We start from the raw sequence: 18,952 nt of genomic DNA on the forward strand, positions 1-18,952 counted from the left end.
TCACGAAGTTGAAAAGCTCAAAGAACAAATTGTTGTACTTCAACGAATTGTTCAAGAGTCTCACACAAGGAAAGAAATCATTCGGCAGAAGAATAAACAGTTAAAATCTTTATTAGATTCTTCATTTCGCTTGCCGGTTCCTATGGATAAGAATGACATGATATTGTATGAAGAGAATGAGCGTCTCAAACATGAGGCTAAGAATCTCAAGTTTATGTAAAAGTATTTAAAAAATCTATCTCTATTTTTATTGACTCTGGTCTATCTTTTAAGAGATATTCATAGCATGCATCATACCTATTTCTCTTCTGATCATACATAATCTATCTTCTGGTAAAGGTTTTGTGAAAATATTTGCTAACTGATCGTGTGTGTTTGTGAACTCTAATATTATATCACCTTTTTGCACATGATCTCGAAGAAAATGATACATTATTTCAATATGGTTAGTTCTAGAATGTTGTATTGGGTTCTTTGAAAGATTTATAGTATTTGTATTATCACATTTGATTGGAATGTGATTACATATGAGTTTAAAATCTTCAAGTTGTTGTTTCATGTAGAGAACTTGAGCACAACAACTACCCGCAGCAACATATTCTGCTTCAGCAGTAAATAGTGCAACAGAATTTTATTTTTTACTAAACCAGGAAACTAGTGCATGACCTAAGAAATGACATGCTCCACTAGTGCTTTTTCGATTTATTTTACAGCCAGCATAATCTGCATCTGTGTAACTGATTAGATCGAAAGATGTGTGCTTAGGGTACCATAACCCTAGGTTAATTGTACCACTAAGATATCTAAAAATGCGCTTAACTGCAATTAAATGTGATTCTTTTGGAGATGATTGAAAGCGTGCACATAAGCACACACTAAACATAATATCTGGTCTACTGGCTGTTAAATATAATAAGCTACCAATCATACCTTGATATATCTTCGAGTCAATTGACTTACCGGATTCATCTTTATCAAGTTTAGTTGATGGGCTCATTGGTGTTCCAATTTCCTTAGCATTTTCCATTCCAAACTTCTTAAGTAATTCCTTAATATATTTTGATTGATTGATGAATGTCCCACTTTTTGCTTGCTTAATTTGCAATCCGAGAAAGAATGTAAGTTCTCCCATCATGCTCATCTCAAATTCTTTCTGTATAGTCTTAGCAAAAACTTGACACATATTTTTATTAGTAGCACCGAATATTATATCATCAACATAAATCTGAATCAAAAGAATATCATCATTTTCATATTTAATGAAAAGAGTTGTGTTGATTTTCCTTTTTGAAAAACCTTTTTCAATCAAGAAACCACTGAGTCGCTCGTACCAAGCTCTAGGAGCTTGTTTAAGTCCATATAGTGCTTTTGTGAGTTTGAAAACATGATTTGAGGAAATATGATTTTCAAAACTTGGAGGTTGCTCAACATATACCTCTTCATTTATAAAACTATTTAAGAAAGCACTTTTAACATCCATTTGAAAAAGTTTGAAATCTTTATAACAAGCATATGCAAGTAGCATTCGAATAACTTCTAATCTTGCGACAGGTGCATATGTCTCATCATAATCGATTCCTTTTTCTTGATTAAAATCTTGGGTTACAAGTCGAGCCTTATTTCTAGTAATGACTCTGGACTCATCTTTCTTGTTTCTAAAAACCCATTTTGTTCCAATAATAGTATGATTTTTGGGTTTAGGAACAAGTGTCCAAACATCATTTCTTTCAAATTGATTCAACTCTTCTTGCATAGTTAGAATCCAATATTCATCAAGAAGTGCGTTATCAATATTTTTGGGTTCAATTTGAGATAGAAAAGCAGTATAGTTACAAATATTTCTAAGAGATGATCGAGTACTTACACCTTGTGAAGGTTCTCCCAAAATTTATTCTACTGGATGATTTTTTACAAATTTCCACTGTTTGGTTGCATCTTGTATTAAATTTTGATGATATTTCCTGATGGCTCCATGTTGAACTTCCTCTATTGTTTTCTCTTTGTTGAGATTGAGACTTTCTGTGTTATTTATACCTCCTGTTTTTTCATCAATAGATTTTTTGGAGAGTGGAGAATTAGATTCATCAAATACTACATGCATAGATTCTTGTACAGTCAAAGTCTTTTTATTGAATACTCTATAAGCTTTACTATTAGTAGAATACCCGAGAAAGATACATTCATCAGATTTTGTATCAAACTTGCCTAAATTATCCCTGTCATTCAAAATAAAACATTTGCATCCAAATACATGAAAGTAACCAATGTTGGGCTTTTTCTCATTCCAAAGCTCATAGGGGGTTTTATCTAACTTAGACCTTAGCATAACTTTATTTATAACATAACATGCAGTACTTACCGCTTCGGCCCAAAAATAACTAGGCAAGTTGTTCTCATTGAGCATTGTTTTTGCCATCTCTTGAAGAGATCTATTTTTCCTCTCTACTACCCCATTTTGTTGAGGAGTTCGAGGAGCAGAAAAATTATGCACAAAACCATTTTCATCACAAAATGTTTCAATATTTTTATTAACAAACTCTTTTCCCCTATCATTTCGGATATTTGAAATGGTATAGCCATTTTCATTTTGAATTCTCTTGCATAACTTGGTAAAGGCATTATGTGCCTCATCTTTATGAACAAGAAAGATGACTCAAGTATATCTAGAGAAATCATCAACAATAACAAATGCATAATATTTTCCTCTTAGACTTGCAACTCTATTTGGTCCAAAAAGATCCATATGTATCAGTTGTAATGGTCTAGTAGTGGAAATATGTTTCTTAGTTTTAAAAGAAGTTTTTGTTTGTTTACCAAATTGAAATGCATTACAAATTTTGTTTTTAAGAAAATTTGTTTTTGGTAAACCTCTCACAAGATCATTTTTTGAAAGTTTGGAAATAAGTTCTATATTGGCATGACCTAATCTTCTATGCCATAGCCAACTAGTTTCATTTTGAGCTGAAAAACAAATAGCATCTTGTGAGGTAATTTCTTCAAAATCGATTTTATAAATATTATTGTTTCTAAAAGCAATAAAACAAATATTACAATCATGATCATTCAAAATAATGCATTTATTCATTTTGAAAGTAACTGTAAATTCTTTATCACATAATTGACTTATGCTCAAAAGATTATGTTTTAAACCTTCAACAAGTAGAACATCTTCAATTATGAGAGAAGATTCATTACCAATTTTACCTATTCCCACGATCTTCCCTTTCGAGTTGTCTCCAAATGTCACGTGTCCTTCTTCTTTAGATTTAAAATCAAAGAACTTAGTCTTGTCTCCCGTCATGTGTCTTGAACATCCACTATCTAAAAACCACTTATTTTTGCTTGTGGATGACTTCATGCATACCGATAAAAACAATTAAAATGATTTTTCTTGGTAACCAAGTTCTTTGGGTCCTTTATTTATTAGTATTAGAAGAAATAAGATTTTTAAGTACCCATATGGCTATTATAGTCATTGTATGATTTCTTCTAATAGGACAAGTATGATAATTATGACCATTTCTATTACAAAAATTACAAATAGCATGTGACATATATGAAAAACTTGAATGATTATAATAATATCCTTTTTTGACAAAATTATTTTTATAAAACGAATTTTGAATATTAGTTTTTGATGTAGAATGATTATCAAAGAAATTTTTATAAGGTTTGTATTTTTGTTTTGGCATATATCTCAAACCTGCCTTGTCAAAAACACATCTTTGACTACCAAGAAGTTTTTCAAAATTTTTTTTTCCATTCGTAAAGTTTTCAACAATATTTTCTAAATCGGTTTTTTTCTTATTCAATTCAAGATTTTCATCTTTCAAAATAATACTTTCTTTTCTTAAAATTTCAATTTCGTTTGTTAAAGAAGAATTTTTCTTTTTCAAAGCAGTATACTTGATACCCAATTTTTCAAATTCCTCATAAACCTCTTCTAAAACATTTTGCAATTCTTCATATGAATGATCTTCAATATTATCAAGATTTGTTACCTCAATGTCATCTTTAGCCATAAGATAAAGATTTGCTGATTCTTCATTACTTACTTCACTATCTGAGCTACTTGAATCATCATCCCATGTAACTTTCATTACTTTCTTGCCCTTGTTTCGATCTTTCTTTAGCAGAGGACAATCTGGCTTGATATGACCAGGTTTATTGCATTTATAATAAATTAAAATGTCATTTTTACCTGAATCTTTATTGGAAAACTTTTTGAAGAATTTCCTCGGAGGAGTTCTATTTTTCTTCAAGAACCTCTGAATTCTTCTTGTTATCATCGCAACTTCTTCATCTTTATCGTCATTTTCCTCATCTTCATCACTTTCACTTTCATGAGGAACAACTTTAATTGCTAAGCTCTTCTTTGGCTTTCCTTCTTCTTCTCCTCTTTTCAATGTGTACTCATGGGTGATAAGTGACCCGATGAGTTCATTGACTTCGAGCTTCTTGAGGTCTCTAGCTTCAAGAATCGCTGTAACTTTTGATTCCCAACGTTTTGGTAAAGAGTTGAGAATTTTTCTTACTATCTCCACCTTGGAATAAACTTTGCTAAGAGCTGTCAAGCTGTTTATGATGTTAGTAAAACGAGTGTGTATACTAGAAATAGATTCATCATCATACATCTTAAACATTTCATATTCATGAGTAAGAATATAAATTTTTGATTCTTTGACTTGCGAAGTTCCTTCATAAGTTACTTCCAAGTTATCCCAAATTTCCTTTGTCATAGCGCAATTCATTATTCTATTAAACTCATTTCCATTAACAGCATTATATAATAAATTCATAGCAGTTAAATTTAAAGTATAAAGTCTATCGTCTTCACGATCAAACTCTTCTTCTTCCTTTTTGACCTTTACTCCATCAACCACTTTTGTTGGAATATAAGGTCCATTTATAATACATTTCCAGATTTCTCTACTTTGAGCTTGAAGAAATATTCTCATTCTAACTTTCCAGAATAAGTAATTATCTCTACAAAAGAGTAGAGGCCGACTGCTAGATTGACCTTCACTAAATGAAGCTGCAATGTTAGCCATAAGATCTTAACTCAAAAGATAGTAAATCTTATAATAGAGCTCTTAGCTCTGATACCAATTGTTGCCCAGATGACTAACACAAGATGGGGGGTGAATTGAGTTGTATTAAAAAAATAAAAATTATAAATCAAATATATAATATAAAATATAAACAAAATATGAAATAACAATAAATATAAAGAGTAAGGGTAAGAGAGAAGCAAACTCAGTATGTTAACGAGTTTCGGCCCCACTGCCTACGTCCTCGCCTCAAGCTATCCCTTGAGAATTTCCAAATTCACTATTCAACCTTCTTCAGGTGGAGAGAGAAACCTATTATACCTTTGAACAACACTGCTACAAAGGATCTGTGTAGAACACCCTCTACACTTGCAATCACCTTACACGTGGTGATTCAACTATTCCCCGTGTAAAATACTTTCTACACGCACAAGGGTTATACACACCATTTTTCTGATACAAAAGCTGATAGTAGGTAGGTTATCAGAAAACACTCCTCAATGAGTGAAATAAGAACAAGACAGCGCAAACTATATATCTCAAAATGAATAAGGATTAATGTTCAATGCTTAGAGAAGAGAGAATGAAAGTTTTGAATGAATGTTGTATGCTCTTGGTGTTGTGAATGTGAAGCTCTCAAATGATCTATTTATAGGCATATGAGACTTCATATTCAAATTTAAAAAGATTCACATGTCAAAAACAACATCATTCACTTTTTCAAAACATTCAAATAAAAGGTTCTTCTTTTTCAATTGTCAAAGACAACATCATTCACTTTTTTTAAAAAAATCAAACCTAATCTTTTACTTTTGGCATATAACAAAATGAGCACACTATCTTTTTCAAAAAATTCAAATCTAATCTTTTACTTTTTGCATATAACAAAATGAGCACACTTTACTTTTGAAATTTTTCAAACAAAATCATCTACCTTTTGTATAAGTCTAAAAAAAGCATTAATCACTTTGAAAAATATTCAAATAAAACATGCACATGTGAAAGATGACAATCAATCATCTTTAATATTTTCAAATTTCAACCCTTTAATCAAGGCATGCACATGCAAAAGATGACAATCAATCATCTTTCAAAATTTTTAAATTTAATTTTCAAAAATATTCATGCACATGTGGAAAATGTATTTTAATGCTTTATGATAAAATATTAATTTTGAGCATTAATCCTAATTTCGAATTTTAAGAGATTTACAACATTACTCTATGATTTTAATGTGAACTTGTTTCCTTCTTGCTCATGCTTGGTTCTTTGATGTGCTTGATTCCATTGTGTGAACAACTTGAACTTGAAACTCCTTTATTCTTTGAATTCATTTGTTATCATCAAAATCCATGTGTAGATTTATAATCACATGAAACTTGAAACCTTGATTTCAACAATTTTATTAAAAGCTTAAATTTGGGTACATTCAGAAAACTGATCAATATGTTTTGTGATAATCAGTTTTGCATCTCATTGATAAAAGTGGAACATAAAGTTATAAGGAAAAATACATTGATGTGCATTATCACTATATTTTATATATAGTGGAAAGAGGTGATGTCAAGATTAATTTTATTTTCTCAACTGAGATGGTAGCAGATCCAATGACTAAAGGATTATTTCTAAAGAAATTTAGAAAACATGTAACTAGAATGAGATTGAGAGAAACTTAGGTAAAGCAACCACATGGCCAACATGCATAATTCAGAAAATTCTAGAGACGTTTAGAAATTGGAGTTATAGTGATACCCAAAATAAAAATTTTAGTCATTTGTAAAGTCATTAATAAGGTGATTAAAGCAAACCTAAAAAATGACCTTAGGGTGAGTACTTAATAAAATTTCAGTATATGTTAATTAATCAAATAATTGGTTGATCATTTGTAAATTTGCTGATAAGGTGATTAGAGAAAGCTTCGGGAATAACTTTAAGAGGAAGTACTTAACAAAAATTCAGTGTAAGTCGATACATGTGTTATGTATTTTGGCTGAAGTCATCAATTGTGACAAGGATATTGAGTATTGATCTAGTCATAAAGAATTAATGTCGTTCACTAAATTTTTAGTGAAATGAAGTCACCATTTCTATGTGATTAATGGAATCACATACAATGAAGGGTGCAATCAAATAAGATAATGAAAAAAATGTGCGCACGAGGCTTGTCATACTTTGACGCCAATCTGTAAAAGTATGCAGATGAGAGTTGAGTAGTGAAAAGTTTATATTGGTACTAAGATAAAATACTCAACTAGATAATTACCGTTTTATATGATCAAGTGGGAGATGTCATTTTAAGGGGTATGACCAACAAATGGTGTACTCCTTGGAATGACACTCTCTCCATAGTGATTGTTCTCACTGGGGGTGATAGTTAAGAAAGTGTAAAGAGACAAACTTTTGATTTAGTCATAAGGTTGTGTCACTCGTTAATGGTTGGGGCATTTGCCAACCATAGTATTACCAATAGTTGAACCCTTTGCTAACCAGTATCTCATAGCCTATAAATAGAGATCATTGGTGCATAATAAAGGTACCAAATTCTCTTTATCTATCACCAACTTGTAGGACAAATACCCTAGGGGAGTATTACCATATTATCAATTTTCTATTCAATTTTCGTCCAATTTTGTTCTCTATTTTTCTACAAGTTTCTTCAGCAATCTATCCAAAACAGTAAAGTGCAGCACCACCCAAATCATGACGATTTGTAGATGTGGATTCCCAGTGCACAAGTTGAATGGTATAAAAACGGAAACCACCTTCTAGGTGGCTCCGCTCTTAGTTAATCCAAGAAAATGTGAAAATGGTGGAGACTAATCTTTTGGTCCAATATTCTTTTTTATTTTTATTTGAATAATATTAAATATAGTGACTACAAGTATTATACACTCTCTTTTTTTTTTTGAAAAAGAAAATTCATTATTAAAAAAATAATTTTTTCATATGATATAAATTTATTAACTTTTTTTACAAAATACACGAAATTTGTATATTTTAAAATTACAAATATCATTTTTACTTTTATTGGTGATGTATAGTTGTAAAAATACAAAAATGTCCCAAATTGATATTTTATTTTTAACTTAATGATTAAGTAAAAGTTTTTTTTAGTGATGATGTGAATCTTTTTTTTTTAAAAAATTATTTAAAAATGTAAAAAAAATAAAAATAAAACCTGTCCTTGCAATTAAACAAACAAAGAAGGCGTTGCTTGTCTTGTTTTTTTTTTTTTTTTTTGATGGGCGTTGCTTGTCTCGTTATTAGCTCGGTCTAGGCTTACACGTATGGAATAAGTCAGATGTGAATCTCAATACGTACAATTTAAATGATTGAGTAAATATATCCCTAAGTTTATTTATTAAATAGCATTGATATATATCTACTACTCATTTTATAAATATAATACCCTATAATAAATAGTAAATAATATTACTGTTTCATCAAGTATTTTTACTTTTTAAAGTATTTTAAAAATAGGTTTTAATCGTAAAAAAATTTTAAATAAATAAATTTATAAATTGACTTAATTTAAAGTGATATATTCAATTATAAAATAAATATAATATATCATATAAAATTATATTAATTTATTAATTAAATTTTATAAAATTTTTTATGAGTAGAGCATATCTCATTATTTAATAATTTCCTGCCACTAATTAACACGTGGCATAAGAGATTCGAAAAGGATAAACGGTGATGAGTTGGCATATATTAACTGCAAATATAAGTAAATCAAAAATATATTTTTAATAATAAATTATATTGTTTCTAAAAATAATATAAATATTATTTACAAAATTTATAACTGTATTTATTATCAAAGGTAGTTTGAGATTGCGATAAGAAATATAATTTATAAATTTAAGACTTATAACTTATAATTTAAATAATTAGTTCTACTATTAAAAATTTATTTACTATTTGATAACCATATATTTAAAGAACTTTCAAATATGTTACGTTTATTTAAAAATAAATTAAAAAAATATTTTATGAGGTAGAAATGATGATTATTTAAATTTTTAAATATTATGGTCATATTCTTGAAAGTTTTAAAGTTGTAATTATTTTAAAATTGTATGAAGATTTTTGTCTATTAACAATCTTTTTAAAATTCGAATTATATTCTGCATTATCCAGAAAAGTACTTTTGAGGAAAATTATCAAAATGATATTTTTTCTCAAATGTACTTTTTAGTTTATTTGAGATTAAAAGTACTTTAATACGTAACATCCAAACGATTTAATTTTTTTTATTAAAAAACTTTTAAGAATATTTAAATATTTTTTAAGACTCTTATCGTAATTTCAAATAGGCCCTAATGTTATATATTATATTCTCATTTTATATTTATTTTATTAATATATTTATTATAATAAAATAATAAATAAATATGTAATAAATTATTATTTAATAATAAATAAATATGTAATAAATTATCATTTAATAATGATAAATACATCATATTTTATTTAATAAAATGAAAATTAGATGGCATATAAAATTTTCGAGTAGATATCCTTTGCACGGAAGCATAAATTTATAATAATTCCTCGCACTGGCAGACGTATCTTCTTCACCATATTCATCTGCTTCACCATCATCATCTTCATCTGCTTTTCTATCTGAAAACTCTCTCTCTTTTTATTTCAAACAAAGATTAGAGAGTGACAATGCAAAGGCTTTTCTCAAAGAGGTCTTTATGCGCTTCTGTTTTCCGAGGGAAGAGGCAGTGCGCTTCCTTTTCTACGGCTCTACTCTTTGATGATACTCAGATACAGGTATCTCTCTCTTTCGGTATATATGTATGTAATATACGTACCATCTCATGAAGGGATTGGATTGGCGTTTTGGCTTGATTTATTTTATGGGAAATAAGAGACGAATGATTTGTGGATTTTGATTACTTTCATCTGACTTGGAAGTTTTTTAGCTATAGATTTTGTTTTTTTGTGGAGCCCTTCTTCAGCAATCATATGTTTTTTGTTTGGTAAGTGAATCCCATCATGCCTATCGCAATTTGAAATCATCCTATGCAATAAATATAGTTCAAAGAAAGTGTTGCTCAATTCGCGCAAGAAAACATCGCCCCTCATGCGTCAAAGATAGACCAAACGAATTATTTCCCAAAGGTATGTTGGATTCATGCTCTTTTCATGGTTATAATTTCCCTTATTGTTTAAATATAATTGTATTTCTTGTTTTAGGAGGTTAACTTATGGAAACTCATGGGTGATTTCAACCTCCATGGAATCACAGCACCAGGTAGTGTTTTCATTGTGTATAAGACTTTTAATTAAAGTTCTGTTTTGATTATGTTTAGGATCCAGTACTTAACTCTTGGTTCTCTTGTAGAGAAATATGGAGGGCTTGGTCTTGGTTACTTGTATCACTGTATAGCAATGGAGGAAATAAGTCGTGCTTCTGGGTCCGTTGGCCTCTCTTACGGTGCCCATTCCAACCTGTGCATTAATCAGTTGGTAATCTAGAGAACCAATATTCATTTTTTTAATAATGTCTGGTGCCATTTAACTGTTCTCAATCCGGCTTTTTTCCTTCCTTTTGTAGGTGAGGAATGGAAACCCTGCTCAGAAGGAGAAATACTTGCCAAAGGTTCTATATTGATCAATTTTAAATTAGTTATTTCCATTAGAACTTTTATAACCATGCCTTATTATTTCTGATGACAAATATTGGCCGACTTCAATTTGATTTTTTTGTACTAATGCTGCTTAGTGGATTATTTATATACTTGAAAGATCACTATGCTAAATGTATAGATTGCCAAAATGCACATTATTTTCAACTTGAAGTTATTTTATAGCCAAGATCTGTTCTGCTTGTGTTATTATTGTTGTTCTTATATGTTCAAATTATTCTATGCTTAATTGTTGAACTAGTTCATCAAGTGAAGCATTGGAAGATCTTTGATATAGCAGTTTACAATGGATACCAAACTGAGCAAATTATGTTCACTAAGTAGTATGACATATATGAGGCTACGAAATGGAATTGCAAGCATGTCTTTTAGACTCGTCTAGAGGCAATAATTAAGGTTTTTATTATATCCTTAGATGCAAGACCAGCCTTTAGAATGGGTTATTATGTCTAATGTACATAAGTTTGGAAGGCAGTAGGGTTGAGGGGAGGGAGATGGGTGTTGCCCATGGTGCTATTTCTGGATTCTGTAGGTAGTTTATTGAACAAGGAGATATTAAGAACCCAACCAGGCTATAATAAGAACCAGAGGAGAAGAGAAGGTAGACCACTTCCCCAAGAAATCTCATTGAAGTGCAAGCTTTTGATGAGTCCAAAAGAGAGAAATTTGAATATGAGAATACGATAAAGGAATTGAACTCCACTGATTTATCAATGTCAAAAGTATATTTATGTGATAAACTTTATATGCCTATTGTATAATCCTTAATATGGTCATTTTTGACTAATGTTGGTAATCTGAGCGCTCCTTATAAATTGAATTGAATTTTTCTCTCACTTCTAATGCATGACACCACTTGGCCTCTCACATACTCAATTTTTGTTGTCAAGTCAATTCTCTCTGGTGTGATAGACTTCTTTGTGGCTGACCAAGTGAATCTCTTATTGTGAAGCTTATCAGTGGGGAGCATGTAGGAGCTCTTGCAATGAGTGAGCCCAATGGTAACTTATAGCTACTACTCTGCTTTGGTCTTATATTATAGATGTTGTTGAAGGCTACCTAGCTTTACTTAATGTAGGATGGCTGATTTGTCTCTGTTGTTTTCAGCTGGATCTGATGTTGTTAGTATGAAATGCAAGGCTGACCACGTAGATGGGGGCTATATTATAAGCGGGAACAAGATGTGGTGCACCAATGGCCCAGTTGCCCAGACATTGGTATTTTGTAGGAATTGCTTTCCTCTTGTTTTCATGTTTCTTATCATCATAATTTAGCTCATTGTATACTGCATGTGGAATGGACAAAGTGATCATTATATGTTGGCAATATAGGTGTCAGTTTCCTCTGTATAAGATATATGTCAGCCAACATATAGTGTGCAATTTACCTATAAAAAAACATATGGCGTACACTTGAAATTTACACTCTGAATTTCTTTCTCATTAATATGGAGAGGGTTTCAGAATTTTTATAGTTCTCAGTGGAGAATAGGCTAACATGTTTCAATACATAAATAACTAGTTTCATGCTAGTCTCACAAAATAGCCATTACTTTCTATGGCAGTGTTAAACTCTTTACTGTCTCTAGTGTCTCAAATATTACTAGAAAGAAGCTAATCTCAATACTAAAACATATAAACCATAGAGCAGGAGGTTGCTTCTATTTGAATCTGAAACACCAATGCCAGCTCTGTTCATACGTTAGGCCCATTATCTTGTGAGGTTATGTTTCAGTGGTCAGAGATTGTGTTATTTTATAAAGTGGCTTCTTTAGCATACAATGTATCGTTGTTATGTTTGTAAGGAATGCGAGCTTAGCTTATTTCTTTTTTCTTCAGTTCCAGTTGACAAGATACTATCCCTACACTCATCTTTGCCATTTAATTGACAGTAGGGACAAAGAGCTAATTCTTTCTTCGAGAATGACTTGAGGTTGAAAAAAGATACTTTTAATCCATTGGACGGCTATAGGCACCCTTTAAAGTTAGAAAATAAGGAAAAAATAAAAAATTTCTGAATAATTAGTTGTTTGCTTCTGAGATATATTCTTCTGCATGTAAATAGATTATCTATCAGCATATGTGCTTAGATAGTCATGCAGTAGACAATAGTACATTATCTAAGTTCTAACTGCAATTTTTCTTAATCCTATTAATTAATTTAAGGGAAAAGAAAAAAACACGTGGATAAAGAGAATTTAATAGCTTATACAACTATCAATTTTGCTTTCTTGGTTGCACTTCTTTTCTTATATAAATTTGTTATAACTGGTTTTGAGTATTGGGCCAGGTTGTTTATGCAAAAACGAACATCACAGCTGGCTCAAAAGGAATCACAGCATTCATCATTGAGAAGGGAATGCCTGGGTAGTTGCACAAAAGCTGATTCACTGCTTCTCTTTTCAAATGTGCAAGTCAAACATTTTATTGAATGTCATTGTGAAAGTGGGCCCAACACATGGAGTATTTAGGCCTTGTTTGGATAATGAGTTGATCTCAACTCATCTAATCATTACAAATTTCCTAAACTTTCAAACAAAATATAATAAACAATTCAACTTTTTCAAATCCCAAAAAAAAAATAATATTAAAAAAATATATTCTAACAGTATTTTATTCAACTTTCAACTCTCATCTCAACTCAACTCACCATCCAAACCTCCCCTTAATTAGATGGCTGGTGAAGTGTAGTGTCAAGGTTTGAATTCAAGATTTTTGCTCTAATACTATGTTAAATCATCACTTGTGCCAATAGTTTAAGATGATGGGAAGAAGTACATTTAATTATTTAAATTGTATTCCAACAGTAGGTAAATGAATAGATACTACAACAAGGTGGTATTATACCTTTCATTTAGAACCACATGATTCTAAATTTTATTTTTCACTGAAAATCACTTGAAATGATTTGAAACCAAAATTAGGCAGGCTATTTAACCATAAGAGTTTGAAACAACAAATCTTGCATCCTTGATTTTATTTTTTTTAAAGCAAATGCTTTTTTATTAAATGCAGATTCAGTACTGCTCAGAAACTAGACAAACTTGGGATGCGAGGAAGTGACACGTATGTCTGCATTGCTTTAAATGAATTTATTTATGTAGAATCCCAATTCCTGCTCCTCTTTTTCATTATTCTACTAATACTGGCAATGTTCTGAGCAGATGCGAACTTGTCTTTGAGAATTGCTTTGTTCCAGAAGAAAATGTTCTTGGGCAGGAAGGAAAAGGTCTTGCATTTCCTGATCTCATACTTTTGCTATTGGAAAGGAATCACTTTAATGACACCGGGTCTCTAATGCCAGTGATGGCATGTTGCATGCTTAAATTTGACTACTCTTGTAATTTTGGTTGTGTTGATTGTTTTAAGCAACCATGGTTGCCACTGGTCTAAACATTGTTATTGTGATAATGCAACTCAAATGTTTCCGATTTTCATTCTAGCAAGTAATGAAGACACTCTCGCATCTTTCAATTTTAGTCTTTGCCCTAACGTGACATTCTAATGGATGTTTGTGTTTGATTTCAGGAGTCTATGTCATGATGTCAGGGCTAGATTTGGAGCGGCTTGTTTTGGCAGCTGGACCTCTTGGTATTATGCAGGCATGCCTTGATGTTGTTCTTCCTTATGTTCGACAGAGAGAGCAGTTTGGTCGTCCAATAGGAGAATTTCAGTTTATACAGGTTCATGATTATTATATGCACAAGTGTTCATTCAGATGTTGTGTTGTTGATTTCTGTTCATGTATCTAGTTCTTATGCTGATTATGACCCGAAATTGCAGGGTAAGCTTGCAGACATGTATACTTCTTTACAGTCCTCAAGGTATGGGATTCTGATTTCATGACAGTGCTCTTGAGTCATCAATTTAACATGGCTGTGGTTAACTATATCTTTTTTTGCCCCAGGTCCTACGTGTATTCTGTTGCAAGGGACTGTGACAATGGAAAAGTTAACCCCAAGGTGCTATTTGACACTTATTTTTCTTTCATTTATATTTGTTACCTTCATTCTTTATTTTGGTCCAAGTAAATATTCTTTAGTGTCTCTAATCAACATTTTCCATATTATCATTATCCATTCATCTTCTAAGCATATGTCTACAATAAAATAATTTTTCCAGTTATGGTGGAGCTTCTGATGTCCATTCCAACAATAAAAGCTGTTAACTATGTCTCACTTGTAGTCTACTTATCAAAAAAAACCTATGTCTCACTTGTAGTCTTGTACCATCAGTTTTTTATTTTTCAGTTTTTGTCTATTGGGTAGCACCACTGTTATCCATGGTCTGGCGAGTAAAGAAGACTGACCTGTTTTGACCATTGTTTAGAATACCGTACCGTACTGGCCGGCATATACCGTACTGGCCATTGGTCCGGTACAGGTATTTTACCTGTTTCGTACCGGCCGGTACCGGCCTAATTACCGGCCGGTATTTCGGTCTTTATTTATTTATTTATTTTTTCATTTCTTCAAATTACAAGTTTATTTTTGACCCCCAATTCAGACCAGACTATTTATAATTTATATATATATAATAATTTATTCATATATAGACTATTATTTTGGAATATAATTTATATATATAATTTATTCATATATCGACTATCTCGAAATGGTACCGGTACTGAAATATTTCGTTTCAGTGCTTTGACCGGTACGACATCCGGTACGGTATTCAAAACATTGGTTTTGACTGCAAATACTGGCTAATCAATTCCTTTGTTGTATGGTCGATGAAGTGTTTTAGGTGTGATATAAATTATTGGGCTATTTCTAATTGCTAACTCTTTTAGGATAATCTATTCTCCAAGATTATATGTGCCTTTTCTCTTTAGGGTCAAACCTTGTTTTGGTAATCACCTTTATTTTATTTTATTTTATTTTATTTGTGTACATTCAAAACCCTCATTTATTTCAAGGTTTATAATAATTGCCATCATAATATCAGCTATAATGCACATGGAAATATCTAGGTGGACTGAAGATCCAATTTTATCATTATACATCTCCATGTAGGCAATCATAATCTACACATTGCTAGCGGTGCATATTGTTAGCTATTGATTTTCATTCATGTGTTTATTGTAATTTTGACCAAGTCTGAATAAATGCTGCAAGGTTGATTCATGATTTCTGGTTAATTCCATTTTCATTTTAGCTCAAGAAATTTGGGTTAATGGCCTACACCCCCCCCCCCCCCCCCTCCTCTCTCCTCTCTTCTTTCTTATTCTTTGTACCAAATTCCTTATGAAAAATTCTACTCGTTATCTTCACACTACACACCACACATAATTTTTTTATTTTAAATTTTTTTCCCTTACCAAATGTGTGGTGTATGGATGATGAGTAGAAGAATTCAATTAGTTGAAGAAGAATAAAACAAAAAATAAATAAATAAAAAATAAGTGTGGTGTGTGGTGTGTAGGGATGATAAGTAGCAAAGCTCGGGATGCTTAAACTGAAACATAAGCCAACTTACTTTAACACAAATTTTCAGGATTGTGCTGGAGTTATACTTTGTGCAGCCGAAAGAGCCACCCAAGTGGCTTTGCAGGTGAAAGTTCCTGCAGCACTTATTTGTGTTCATTTCTTGTTTTGCTTATATATTGTTTGAAATACATCATTAGATGCAACCTTATTACTTGCGATTTTTCTTCCCCCCTCCCCTAAAGAAAAAAGCCCATGCTAGCATAACAAATGATCTTTAGTTCCCTTTTCCTAGTTTGGTGGATCTTCTTTTGTTGTATACTTCCTGTAAACTGGGGGGTAACACTCTTCTCTCATCTTGATAACATTTTAACTGACTTGTAAAAATAAAATTCCAATGGTTTTTTCTCTGAGAAATAAGGACAGCAAATCCAACAGAGTTCTTCCTTATGTCGACCTGGGACAAATAGCACTATAGCAACACTTGAGTTCATTCTTTCTTCTTCTTTTCCCCTCTTGGCAAAAGTGGAGTTCATTCACTGAATAATATGCTACACCCAAACAAAAATAGTTCCCACTTCCAACGAAATTGTTTGTCCACCATTTCCAACGAAATTGTTTGTCCACCATTTCACTCAAATAAGTTCAATATTGCAGGCTATACAGTGCCTGGGTGGTAATGGATATGTGAACGAGTATACAACTGGTCGGCTGCTTCGAGATGCCAAATTATATGAAATCGGAGCTGGCACTAGTGAAATTAGAAGAATGATTATAGGTCGTGAACTCTTCAAGGAGCAGTAGGAGAGAAGCTGTGAATTTTCGTAGTTGCTGGACTAAAGCTTACCCTAGTGGTCTGTTCCTCATCCAGGACAATCATTTATGCAGCCCTGCCGTTCGTGTTTCTTTACAGTAAAGCATGAAAGTTTGCTTCAACCAAAGAAAAAAGTTCACTTAAAGGTGCATATGCGCTTATCGATTGATTACATTGATGTGAATATTTTCACACGAAACATTTATAGGACACTATAAAGGTGAATCTATAGAATTCTCAAAGCCTAATGTTTTCAGCAAAAACTTTTATGCTGGCGCCTCATATTCCTATGGATTCTGTAACCGTCAATTTCTCAAAAGGATCTTTAATGAAATGCTTGTCGGGTTACACTGACTCATCGTCTTAACTGATTCATCATCTTAATTGATCTATGTTTTTGCTGTAGAGCCGGATTCTTAGTTCTAAAATCGGATGAGGATTATGCCTCAAATGCTTTTACCCATGTACTTTTTTCCATGGTAAATATTGTGGTAGACAGTCTAAGCCCACTTCGTTCCAGTTCACGTAGTCCACCCAAGTCCTCCAGAAAGCCCACCTCCTTCAACAAATGGATTATCCCAAACCTGCTTCTGCCACAACCGATCTTCATCTTCCTATGTTGATTACAGCACTTTGGTCTTTTGTCGGAATTGGCAGGAACTCAAAAAATTACTACTATGCTGATGGTTTCTTTCTCCTCTCTCAGTACTCACACTCAAATTAGGAATAGCCTTGGTCTAATTGTGCTACTAAAGCATGGAACATGGGACTTGGGAGCCATCCATCTATGATTCTGCTAGCTCGATCTAATACCTCTTTGTTATGTACTTGAGAGATCAAAGTTAGTAACAGGTCTTTATACACCAAACAAGTGATTGACCTACGATTGAAGAGTAATGCTAGTTACAAGCTGATGTGTAAGCATGGCATTTACCGTGAGACCTATACTATTTATAAAATAACCAAAATACAAATGTAGTTTTTTGTAATATTGATTGATGTGATAGTTTCTACATCTTTAGTATGTTTTTTGGCGTGTCAATAAATAAGCTTGTAAATAAAGTTTTCAAGGTTGAAACTCATGCCTTTGTTCACCGTCAAAGGGCCGACGAAAAAAGTCCATAGATTCACTTCTTGTCTTCTGTTCATTATTCATGCATAACATGCACATTACAGTTTGTGAAAATTAACAACTCGTCCCTACAGCAAGAATGTGGACTGAATCTCTATTTCTAATACAAAATAAATTCCCATGCTATGTTGCCTCCAAGACCTGACTTCAATACATAATTAGCTCCTCACAAGCACATTACAAAAGACCCAATTCTACTAAACTTAGAGACCCTTTATGTGACGCTCTCAACTTTTGCTTGGGATGCAACAGAGACTCGGAGCATCTGGATATATAACACAAGGCTACTCTTCCAGTTCATGATAGACAATATGCAATGCCTCCTAGTATGTTTATAGCAGTATGTAATAATTTGCAAAGGAAATGTGACTTATATAAATTTATTTATTTATTTATTTTTTATTTTTTTACCAGAACAAACTAAAACATCTCAACTTTTAATTAAACATAGCAAATGCCTTAATTAGTAGGTGTCCAAGTAGTAAGGCAATAGTTTAATATTTTTATGGAGAACACATCTCCTTATTACAATCTGGATTCATAGCAGGTTTCAAAATAATGCATTTCTAAAGCATGTCTCTGATGCACTGTATGGTGTATAAGACCATCTCCAAGAAAAACACTATCAACTCCAACTTGGGGGTCTAGTTCATCCTCAATCATCCTTAGCCAGGGGTTAGGGTTCACCATTTTTTGGTCCAGTCACAGCTTCTACCATTCTGATGAGAATGGTAGTTTGGACTACTATAGTGAGATATTTAAAATCTCCGTAAGTTAACAATTAACATACACAGAGATAATATAAATATGACAGATAATAAACGTACAATGCTTGTATGAGATGTAGAAAAATTGTATTTG

At 31.9% G+C, this 18,952-nt stretch overlaps 1 protein-coding gene across 2 annotated transcripts; it reads left to right on the forward strand.

Annotated features, from left to right (window-relative positions):
- Nucleotides 1–9,586: 9,586 nt before the first annotated feature.
- Nucleotides 9,587–17,313, forward strand: LOC122294455 (isovaleryl-CoA dehydrogenase, mitochondrial). Of its 2 annotated transcripts, none has more exons than XM_043103199.1 (15): nt 9,587–9,839; nt 10,107–10,190; nt 10,266–10,323; nt 10,414–10,538; nt 10,627–10,671; nt 11,670–11,718; nt 11,825–11,934; nt 13,007–13,083; nt 13,732–13,782; nt 13,881–13,945; nt 14,245–14,399; nt 14,500–14,540; nt 14,624–14,678; nt 16,216–16,272; nt 16,803–17,313. In XM_043103199.1, exons 1-15 carry the CDS (start codon nt 9,732–9,734, stop codon nt 16,947–16,949), a joined length of 1,227 nt encoding a protein of 408 aa, XP_042959133.1. In that variant the 5' UTR covers nt 9,587–9,731; the 3' UTR covers nt 16,950–17,313. The 2 variants fall into 2 exon arrangements, with proteins under 2 accessions (XP_042959133.1, XP_042959134.1); XM_043103200.1 differs by having other exon boundaries at nt 9,680–9,839; nt 10,054–10,190.
- Nucleotides 17,314–18,952: the final 1,639 nt, after the last annotated feature.

This window comes from Carya illinoinensis, chromosome 14, assembly GCF_018687715.1.
Source record: "Carya illinoinensis cultivar Pawnee chromosome 14, C.illinoinensisPawnee_v1, whole genome shotgun sequence".
Taxonomy (NCBI): domain Eukaryota; kingdom Viridiplantae; phylum Streptophyta; class Magnoliopsida; order Fagales; family Juglandaceae; genus Carya; species Carya illinoinensis.